Raw genomic sequence first — 11,567 nt, forward strand, 5'->3', positions numbered from 1 at the left:
AACATATAGTTTATAATTCAAATTACAAACTAAATTTTATATTAAAGACTCAGAGGCAGTATTAAGATATCGGATGCGATAACTATTTTCGGAAAAGAAAAAGTAGCCTACCAGCCAACCTATGTGGGCCAGACAAATTGCCCTGTTTGGCCCAATCAAAAGGTTTAGGCTCAAGCAGCTTAGCCCATACATACCACCTATGAATCATGTCATATAAAGCATCTCAATACATCTCATCACCCTTCGCATCTGGAGAGCCGATTAATTTCTAATTTTCTAGTCTTTAGGGAAACACGTGGATTTTGTTTCTCTCCACATTTTCAAGCCTCCATTTTGTCTCTATTTTTCTATTTGAGTTCATGGATTTATTTAAATTCCAACGCTTCAAATTTATGATTTTATATGGTAAATTTTGTACTCTTCTTTCCAATATAATTATGAATTGTTTGATATTAACTATAAATTATTCAAATTTAATCCAACAATATATATATGTGAAATGTGTATGGGAAATGAATATCAATAACAAAAAAATTATTATAATAGCTATTGTTATTACCTATTACTATTCAATCGAGTATTTAGTCTTTGCGAGAGAAAACTGTTGAAAAATCCTCATTAATTAGTTTATTGCTCAAAAGATACCTTAAATTTATTTAAAGATTGAGGCAACTGTATTTGTTTTTTTAATTATATGCAACTTATTTTCAATTATGAGTAAAACGAAAGACATTTACATACAAGTAAAGACATATTGCAAAATGAAATTTTCAATAATTTTTCCTTTTAAAATTTTTTTATTTTATTTTATACTAAATTTTTGTGTGAGTCCCCTCTATTTCTAAGAATTTCCGGCAAAATATGCAAGTCCTGAAGATCTGAAATTTACGTTGTGAATTTGTGATTTCCCGTCAGAAAATCAGATGCAGCATTACCCCCAAAGCCAACATATAATGGACCGTATTCAACAATCTTGACTTGCCATCCCTATTCCTATTCTGATCTCCGTTGTTAGCCATGGGAATCCATGAGAGTGGCGGAGTCATTTCTTCTTCCTCTTCTTCTTCTTCGTTTTGTAGTCGCTTCTGGTCGTCGGCACTTAGAGCCAAGCGCTTGGCCACGCCGGCGGAGAAAGCTGCCCGTGATAATTCTAGCCAGGGCCTTTCCCGCCGGCTTGGCGTGCTTGACCTCATCCTTATTGGAGTTGGCGCCTCCATCGGTGCTGGCATCTTCGTCATCACCGGCACTGTCGCTCGAGATACCGGACCAGGTTCGTGCCCCTATTATTCTTCCCATTTCCAGCTGAATTGGCGGTCGCTATTTCTTTTCCTTTTTAGAAATTCGCGATTTTTAGCCGGTTTTTATCCTTTTTTTCTGAATGGAGTTGTTGAAATAGAATTTCAATGCTGCAAAAGAAAATTTTTGCTCAGGGTTAGTTAGTAGCTCAAGAGGATTTCGGTCTGGTTGGTCGGATGAAATATGAGGTTTGAAAATTGAGAAGTTAAGATCATTGTTTGCTTTCTTAGTAAAAGGATTGAATGAAGATAGAGCGTCTAAGTTTTGCATTTGCATTTTATTGTGATATCTAGAGTTCACAGGATCAATTTTTTGTTGTGTTTCATTCTTGCTCTCCCTTTATTTATTTATTTTCATTTCAACCTGCAAAGTTTTAGGTGTTATCTTGGAAATTGCTTTGTAAACTTAGGAGATGAAATCTAATTTACATTATGGATCTTCTGTTGATCGTATGGACTATTTACCCGACAATTAGGAAGCTATATTTCTGTATTTTTCTAGGATACGCCTTAAAAGATCAATTCATTTGATTTTGTTCTCTAAAGCCGATTGTTATGTTTCTTAATTTTTATGGTATTCCTAATAATAATATTGTCGTGTGGATCTACAGAGGATGATATGGATTCAGGGCCAGTTTCATCTGGGGCTACTATGACTCTAGACTTCTGCTTATGTTTGGCATAATCCATTTAACAAGCGTTTTTAGCAATATTATTGCGTTTGATAAATATTTTTCAATGCATACTGCTTTTTATGGTCAAATTTTCTAAAAATAGAACGTACAGATCTGAGTTTGCAATTAATATCTTTTAAATGAATTGGTGATTTTAAATATTCATTTTGTTTAATTTTTATAAAGTTTATAATTTTTTATTCATTTAATATTAAAAAAAACACTATATGTGTGCGAATATAACGTTTTAATCTAAAGACACGCATGTAACATGAAATTTTAAGATATAAATGTTGAAATTCATCAATTTCAGCATATTAGAGTAAGAACAGAAATGAACCTGGAAAAAGTCGAGATAAGAAAATTTTTAGGGCTAAAAGGATAGTTAATGATTTTGAGTAAGATTATTTCTTTCTTATAAGATTTCTGGTCTGCTGCTGCCTCATTCCAAAGAAAAACTCCAATCTTACACTTCCAACCAACAGCAGAAAAACTATTTTTACCTCCACTTATATTAGGTTTTTTCCCCCTATAATATGACCAAGCACCTGAAGAAATTGGATGGGTACTTTATTTAATAATAGGCAACTTCTTTCACCAAAAACCTTGACCAAACAGGATGTTGTCTGAGATTTAAGGACGGAACCTATGTTTTGAAAAAGGTCTTGAGAGACAAAATCTTTTGATTTTTGCTCCCAATTGTCAGTTTCTATGCTTTCCCAATTTATAATTCCCAATTATATGGAGCTTTATGCCTACAAATTTTCTTCGATAAGAAATATGGCTATCTAAAAGATACATGCAAATATTGGGAAGGAACAAACTTGCAATGTTACTGTAGAAAGAGAGGGTACTTACTTAAGCTTAAATAGATAAGCTCAGGTTGTATTATATCTATTATCTGTAATAAAGGAAAGACTATTCAATAGGTACGAAGGATTATGCCATTCATCCTACTATTTACACTCAATTCTAACAGTTTATTCAGGTTTCGTACACTTTCTTGTCATTTCTCTCTATTTTGATTTCTATTGAGCTGAAACTTAATTGTCGAATGCTGCAATCAGATGTAGAGTACTGCCATTGCTTGTTATTTCTGTTTTAAAGTAACGGTCAGGGTGTGTAATGCTCATTGTGCATTCAACTTACCATTCTGAACTTGGTGGCTTATTTGTGGTTTGTTTCTTGAATGCAGGAGTAACAATTAGTTTTATACTTGCTGGAGCATCATGTGTCATCAATGCACTCTGTTATGCTGAACTAGCTTCTCGTTTTCCTGCTGTTGTTGGAGGGGCATACCTGTATGCATATACGGCTTTCAATGAAATCACTGCTTTTCTTGTTTTTGCACAATTAATGCTTGACTATCATCTTGGGGCAGCCAGCATAGCAAGAAGCTTAGCAAATTATGTAATAACAATTCTTGAGATCTTTCCTGTTTTCAAAGAAAACATTCCCTTTTGGTTCGGACGTGGTCAAGACATTGGAGGAGTTCTATCAATCAACCTCTTAGCTCCAATTCTCCTAATACTTCTGACTATAATTCTCTGTTGGGGTGTTGGAGAATCATCGGCCGTAAATTCTTTTATGACTGTGACAAAGGTTCCTTTCGCTCCTACAAGTTACCACTAATCTATCTGATATTAAGAACCTCTTTACCAAGACAGAAATATAGCTATTCTGCTATTTGTTGCAGGTAGTCATTGTTATCTTTGTCATATTTGTTGGAGCTTTTGAGGTTGATGTTTCCAATTGGTCTCCCTTTGCTCCTTATGGTGTCAAAAGCATATTTACGGGAGCTACTGTAGTATTCTTTGCATATGTTGGATTTGATGCAGTTGCCAATTCTGCTGAGGAATCTAAAAGACCACAGGTATGATATGTTGACATCACTCCACTGCTTTATTAAAAAGCTGGATACTGTATTTCTTTTCTGATACACATATAGCATTGGTACTTCCCATCAATACATTCACCTTCTTCTAACTATTACTTCTCTTATTTCTAATATTTCAGCGAGATTTGCCAATTGGCATCATCACAAGCCTGTTAGTTTGTATCTTATTGTACGTTGGAGTTTGTTTAGTGATTACTGGAATGGTTCCATACAAGTTTATCGGGGAAGATGCTCCATTGGCTGAAGCTTTTACATCAAAGGGTTTAAAGTATGTTTCCGTTCTGATTAGCATAGGTGCTGTAGCTGGACTTACAACAACACTCCTAGTTGGTCTTTATGTCCAGGTTAAACACTTGAGAACTTATGATATTTCATGTGCCTAGTTCATGTACCATGGGCTAATGGGATGTTTCTCATGAGCAGTCTCGGTTATATCTTGGGCTGGGAAGGGATGGTCTACTGCCTTCAATATTTGCTAAAGTAAACTCCAAGCACCACACTCCTGTTCATTCTCAGGTCTGGGTTGGTGCCATTGCTAGTGTTTTGGCTGGACTATTCAACGTGCATGTGCTCTCACACATTCTTTCTGTCGGTACATTGGTAAGAGCCTATACCAATTCATGGCATTAAAGCTGTCAACTAATCTCTATATATATTTAGTTTCTTCTCCGCATGTTGTCTATGACTTATCAAAGGAAGATGGGTTCTAGATCAGTGGGGGTGTTTCTTTCATGGTGCGACATTGGGTACTTTAATTCAAGATTTTTGTAATTTAGAGAATGAAAATTGTGTATTTTATTGATACTTCGATTGGGTATTTATATACAATAGAGGAGCCTAGGTATTAATGGCTCATTAATATGAAATCATATCACATCATATCCTATATACTAATTACAGGATATTTACATATCTTATAATATCTCCTACAATATCTTTACACTCCCCCTCAAGTTGGAGCATAGATGTCAATCATGCCCAACTTGTTACAAAGATATTCAACTCGAACCCCATTGAGAGCTTTGGTGAGAAGATCACCCAACTGGTCGCTGGATCTGACATGTCCTGTAGAGATGAAGTTTTCCTTGAGCTTGTCTCGAATAAAATGACAGTCAATCTCAATATGTTTCGTTCGTTCATGAAAGACCGAGTTCGAAGCTATGTGTAGGGCTGCTTTATTATCACACCACAGCTTTGCTGGTAACGAGGTTTTAAGACCAACCTCTTTTAGTAGCTGGTGTATCCAAACTATCTCACATACAGATTGCGCCATGGCTCTGTATTCCGCTTCTGCACTCGATCGTGACACCACATTCTGTTTCTTGCTTTTCCAGGACACCAAGTTGCCTCCTACAAAAACACAGTATCCTGTAGTCGATCGTCTCGTGGCTTTCGACCCACCATGATCAGCATCACAAAAGCACTCAATGTCTGTGTGACCATGATTCTTGTACAATATCCCACGACCCGGGGATCCCTTCAAGTAGTGTAACACATGCTCTAAGGCTTCCCATTGTCGGACAGTTGGCGCAACCATAAATTGGCTAAGGACACTTACTGGATAGGTGATATCAGGACGGGTCACTGTAAGGTAATTCAACTTCCCAATCAGTCTCCTATACCTCTCTGGATTTTCAAATGGCTTGCTCTTAGCAGCCTCATCAGGATTTTCACATGGTATGCTACCATCAGCATCAAGCAGAGGATTATAGACCATAGGGAAGCTGGTCGGGGCAGCCCCTAGTTTCCCAGTTTCTTTCAACAGATCAAGAACATACTTTCTCTGAGTCAATAAGATGCCTTTCTTGCTCCTCATGACTTCAATTCCCAGAAAATACTTCAATGAACCCAGATCCTTCGTTTGGAAATGTGAGTTAAGGAACGACTTGAGAGATGAGATCCCCGAGGCATTGTTTCCTGTAATCACAATGTCATCGACATACACAACCAGTAGAATCATGCCAGCACTTGTTTGCTGATAGAACACAGAATGATCACACTTACTCTGGTGCAGGCCAAAGTTTTTCACAACAGTACTAAATCTGTCAAACCATGCCCGAGGACTTTGTTTTAAGCCATAGAGTGATTTCTTAAGGCGACACACCTTCCCACGCTCCCCCTGAGCAACAAAACCTGGTGGTTGCTCCATATACACTTCTTCAAGGAGATCACCGTTCAAGAATGCATTTTTGATATCTAATTGATGGAGATCCCAACTATAGGTAGCGGCCATGGAGATAAACAGACGAACCGAAGAGAGCTTGGCCACGGGAGAAAAAGTCTCAGAGTAGTCAATACCATACTTTTGAGCATAGCCTTTTGCGACAAGGCGAGCCTTGAGGCGTTCAAGTGTACCATCCGCCTTAACTTTAGGGGTCAACACCCACTTACACCCAATAGCTTTCTTTCCTGCTGGTAAATCTACTAAGGTCCATGTGCCAGCACAATGAAGAGCCGCCATCTCTTCTTCCATAGCAGTACGCCAACCCGGGTGGGACAAGGCTTCATGAAGGGACTTAGGTACTGAAATAGTATCTAAAGAGGCAACAAAGGCACGAGAAACAGAAGGGAGGTGGTTATATGAAACAAAAGAAGAAATAGGATGGGCACAAGTACGTTTACCTTTGCGAAGGGCAATGGGCAAATTAAGAGAGGGATCTGGATCTGGAACAGGAGGTGTCTCAGAGTCAATTGAGGGATCGGCATCTAGACCTGGGGCAGGGGCAGGGTCAGGCTCAGGGTGCATGATGCTTGCTGCAGGATCAGATGACGAAGCAGATAATGGTGGAGCAGAATGTGGCGCAACAGTAGGAGTAGTTTCCTTCAAACGTCTGGTGTAGACCCAAGACAAAGATGGTTGACCAGGTGCCAGTACGAGAGCTGGTGCTGGTGGTAAACTTGGACTAACAGAATATACCAGAAAGGTATCCTCCTCCGCCGGTGGAGAAGGTGCAGCGGAAGCATTAGGTGCAAAGTAGGCAACAGATTCCTTAAAAGTGACATCGGCTGAAACCAAATAACGATTCAAAGTAGGAGAAAAACATCGATAACCCTTTTGAACTCGAGAGTAGCCAAGAAAGACACATTTAAGAGACTTGGGGTCCAATTTAGAGACCGTGGGACGCACATCTCGAACAAAACAAACACAGCCAAAGATCTTAGGATCAATAGGGAACAAAGCTTTGGAAGGAAAGAGAGTGGTGTAGGGAATGTTACCATCAAGGACAGAGGAGGGCATGCGATTAATAAGAAAACAAGCTGTGGAGACTGCATCTGCCCAGAATGGTTTTGGAACCTGCATTTGAAATAAAAGTGCACGGGCCACTTCTAATAAGTGGCGATTTTTTCTTTCGGCCACACCATTTTGAGCCGGTGTATCCACACAGGAAGATTGATGAAGAATGCCATGTTGAAGCATAAAAGAGCGAAAGGATTCAGAAAAATATTCTTTAGCATTATCACTGCGCAAGGTGTGGACAAGCGTATTGAATTGAGTTTTAATTTCGGCAACAAAAGTACAAAAGTGAGAGAAAAGCTCAGAACGATTTTTCATTAAATATAGCCAAGTGGTACGGGAATAATCATCAACAAATGTGACAAAATATTTAAAACCACCTTTGGACTCAACTGGACACGGACCCCAAATATCGGAGTGCACTAACTCAAAAGGGGACGAAGCCCGTTTATTGACTCTAGACACTAACGGTAGACGATGATGTTTAGCAAACTGACACGACTCACAATCTAAAGACGACAAATGCTGAAACTGAGGATAAACCTTTTTTAAAGAGGATAAAGATAAATGACCCAAACGACAATGTGCTTCAAATGGAGTGACACCACCAGTACAAGCCACCGCACGAGACCCCTGATCATCAAGGAAGTAATGCCCGCCAGATTCGTAGCCCCTACCAATAATCTTCTTCGTCAAAAGATCCTGTATCAAGCAATGGTCAGGAAAAAGTGAGACCCAACAATTTAATTGGCGAGTAAGCTTGCTAGGGGACAAAAGGTTAAAAGCAGATTTGGGACATTGAGTACAGATTTTAAATGAATAGAAGGAGTAGGTTTAACAGATCCAGATCCAAGGACACGAGAGTGGGAACCATCCGCAATGGTGATAGCAGAAGGGTTGGCATAAGAAGTATAGCTAGAGAAGAGATGACGGTTACCTGTCATGTGGTCAGTAGCACCAGAGTCTATGATCCATTTGTTGGAAGAAGAGACAAGGGCAGTAGCCTCATTACCTGTTGCACTAGCAGTGCTCACGGGGGGATTTGCAGATTTCAATTGAGCATACTCGGCAGCTGAGATAGTAACCATGTCACTGGTTGTTGTAGCCACATGGGCAGAGCTCTGTCGTTGTTGTTTGTTTTGCAGCTTACGACATGTGCGTTTAGTATGTCCCGGTTCCTTGCAGTAATAACATATTACTTCCTTGGGCTCCTGATTACCACCTCCTGGTTTCGGACCACTTCGACTAGGGAGCCCTCGATTGTCATTCTGGCCTCGACTGAGTAATGCACTAGTAGGTGGAATGGGAGCTGAGGAAGGGTTTTGTTCAGTTCTCAGTACACGAGAGAAAGCTTCTTCAAGAGAGGGGATGTCAGCTCCCGACAAAATTTGTGATCGAGCAGCCGCATATTGAGATGGCAGTGCAGTCAGAAAACTCATGGTGGCCATCTGCTCGCGGTGAGACACATTAACTTTCCTGTCATCAGAAATAGGCATAAGAACATTGAGCTCTTCATAGGTGCTTTTAAAGTCCATAAAGAAGTTTGTGAGGGAACGGTCAACGGGCATCTCGGACCGATAGAACGATCTGCAGACCTCGTAAATACGAGAGATGTTGTTCTTTCCTGAGTATAAGAGGGCCAAATAATCCATTAGCTCTTTAACAAATTCACAATGAGTAATAGAAGGCATGATCTCACTGTCAATAGAGTTACGAAGTTGTAACAGAAGTCGTGCATCATCTCTTAACCATGACTTGCGAGAGGCATCCTTTTCATCAGGAGGATTGTCAGTCAAGTGATCTTCCTTCTCAATACTCCGAAAATAAATACGAATAGTCTTACTCCAATCCAGGTAATTTTTCCAAGTTAGTTTGTGTTCAGTAATCTTAGTGACTACTGGAACCACCTCAGGAACAACAGATTTGTTATCACCCATTAGGATAATAATGATCACAACAACACTAATCAGTCAAATGGATCACACTAGGAACCACAAAATAAAAAATAGATCAGAATTCCACAAACCAGAGCACCAACGCTTTCTCAGGAAGCCAAAAAATTGCTCTGAATCACAACAAATAGTGGGACCCACGAAGTATAAGTAGCAAGGATGGGTCGGGGAACAACAGAAGACGCCGGAAACCGAGAGAGGACGCCGGAAAATGACAGACGACGCCGGAAAACACTGCAAAACGCGACGGCGCGTGAACAGTGCACGGACGGGGTGACGGCGCGTGAAGGCCACGCGCTGCTCGGACGGCGACGAGACTCCGGTGGTTGGCCGATCGGAACCCTGCGACCTCCCCTGACCGGCGCGTGTGCACTGTAGATGGCGGGAGAACGGACCTCTGGTAGCGTGTGAACAGTGCACGGATGCTGGTGAACAGTGCACGGACGCTAGCAGCCGGAAAAAAATTTCTTCTAACCCTAGTAAATTGGCTCTGATGCCATGTAATTTAGAGAATGAAAATTGTGTATTTTATTGATACTTCGATTGGGTATTTATATACAATAGAGGAGCCTAGGTATTAATGGCTCATTAATATGAAATCATATCACATCATATCCTATATACTAATTACAGGATATTTACATATCTTATAATATCTCCTACAATATCTTTACAATTTTCAATGCATTTCATTGCATTTTCTGATTAAGGTTCTCAGAACTTTCTAATACAGCCAAGTTTTGTTTTATACAGAGATACTACTGGACTTTGTTTGTAAATAGTCTTGTTTACATGTTATTTTTCTTGTTTCAGACTGGCTATTCAGCTGTCTCAGCATGTGTAGTAGCTCTTCGCTGGAGAGGTAAGACAGCCAGTCAAGTCTCATCTTGGAGGGAAGGAGTCATTTGCCTAATTGCTGTTGCTATTTGTGGATTTGGTGCTGGGATCTTATACCGCTATGATGTGTCAATTATTTTTCTGATTATCCTCCTAGTCGTTGCAATCGCTGCTTCTGCTGCTCTCTGGTTCCGGCAGGTGACTATCATTTTTTTCCCCCCTTAAGGAACACTGCAATATATTATTGCCTCTTGCTTGGGATACATCAAAGCTATTGCATCAAGGATAAGGTTGAGTATAAGATGAATCTACAGTTGAAATATGGATGAGAATATATCTGATAATCAGTTTCTGGGAATGGTGTTGATTTATGCAAATAAACTGGCTTAAAACTTATTTCTGTCTAGGTTTAGCCAGATTCTCATGCAGTGTATTATGTCATTCTAAAAACTACTGAATTTGTTGATATAATTTTGCATAAATTAGAGCTAAAGACCAACATCCACTAGAACTACTTTATATAGATAAATAACTTTATTAGCTGGACCCTCGCTTTCATGCGCCTAATAATTAGTTCTGAATAATTGGTGATAGAAAGATGTAGCTAAATTCTTTGATATTATAGTTGGATCTTGTCCTTTAGAAGGAAACCATCTCGAATTGTTCTATTGTTTTCCTTCCCTGCCTTGTTCAACAAAGGCAATCTGATCTACATATGTCAGCTTTTCAAAGGGTTGATGCTGTCTCATGAGTCCAGGAACACTGTTAATCTCTTGCTTGATGATTTCATGATTGTGGCAGTTTTGATATCGTATAAATTCTGCTTGGCCATAACAGGTTTATGACGAAGCACCAGGGTTTTCTTGCCCTTGGGTTCCCTTCCTGCCTGCTATTTGCATCTTCTTCAACATGTTCTTATTTGCACAGGTATGTTTGCAACCTCTCTTTGGAACTGTGATGAAGTAATATCTATGAAAAATTTGATGTTGATGGATTTATATGTCAAAAGCGATGACAAATACATCCTTTCTACAGTTACATCATGAAGCATGGGTGAGATTTGTCGTTCTTAGTGTTGTTATGGTTGGTGTTTATGCAATATATGGCCAATATCATGCTGATCCAAATGGTAAAGAGACTATCATTTATGATCGCATACCAGAGGAAGAAGCTTGGTGAGTTCACTTCATCGGGTCAAAAAAGATAAGTTCAGTTGAATATGATTCCAAGGCCAGTAAGACCGTTTACTTGGTGAGTCACTGATCTCTTATATACCATCACAGTTGCTTGTGGTCAGTTCTTGTATAGAAAAAGCATATCGTTTTCTGTCAAAAATAAGTGCTGTAAATCAATAATGATTGATTCTGGTAGGAACGTGAACTGTAAAAATATTTCTTGGTACAGTTACTGCTTAGATTGTACATGGCAGTGGCCACAATTATCTTCCCTCTGAATGAATGTGGCTTTTAAAAAGCTTGTGGGTGGCTCATCTTTGTAATGTGGGGGGTTTCATTTCCCTGATTGGTTGGCGTTCAAGATTCTTGCACCCTTTTTGTTATAAGATGAAAATCAATTCGATGAATGATGAACTCTGTATATCTGGATTTAAGACGAATAAATATTTCCTTAATCTAAAGTATCTCTGTTTTTATTTTAATAATTTGATAGTTGAAACAC

At 39.3% G+C, this 11,567-nt stretch overlaps 1 protein-coding gene across 1 annotated transcript; it reads left to right on the forward strand.

Moving 5' to 3' along the window:
• The first annotated feature begins 958 nt into the window (after positions 1-958).
• On the forward strand, positions 959-11,363 carry LOC114711079 (cationic amino acid transporter 9, chloroplastic-like). The gene is made up of 8 exons (XM_028895431.1): positions 959-1,270; positions 3,165-3,571; positions 3,666-3,842; positions 3,986-4,210; positions 4,290-4,466; positions 9,867-10,088; positions 10,728-10,817; positions 10,926-11,363. The coding sequence occupies exons 1-8, from the start codon at positions 1,018-1,020 to the stop codon at positions 11,067-11,069; spliced, it is 1,695 nt and encodes a 564-aa protein (XP_028751264.1). The 5' UTR covers positions 959-1,017; the 3' UTR covers positions 11,070-11,363.
• The last annotated feature ends 204 nt before the right edge of the window (positions 11,364-11,567 follow it).

This window comes from Neltuma alba, unplaced genomic scaffold (assembly GCF_004799145.2).
Source record: "Neltuma alba isolate B1F8T4 unplaced genomic scaffold, ASM479914v2 tig00011277_pilon, whole genome shotgun sequence".
In the NCBI taxonomy this organism is placed as follows: domain Eukaryota; kingdom Viridiplantae; phylum Streptophyta; class Magnoliopsida; order Fabales; family Fabaceae; genus Neltuma; species Neltuma alba.

Excerpts from the sequence above, each read along its gene's own strand:
- LOC114711079 (XM_028895431.1), top strand. The coding sequence starts at position 1,018 with ATGGGAATCCATGAGAGTGGCGGAGTCATTTCTTCTTCCTCTTCTTCT. Across the intron at positions 1,271-3,164 it reads CGCTCGAGATACCGGACCAG|GAGTAACAATTAGTTTTATA; the intron begins GTTCGTGCCCCT and ends TCTTGAATGCAG. Across the intron at positions 10,089-10,727 it reads CTGCTCTCTGGTTCCGGCAG|GTTTATGACGAAGCACCAGG; the intron begins GTGACTATCATT and ends TGGCCATAACAG.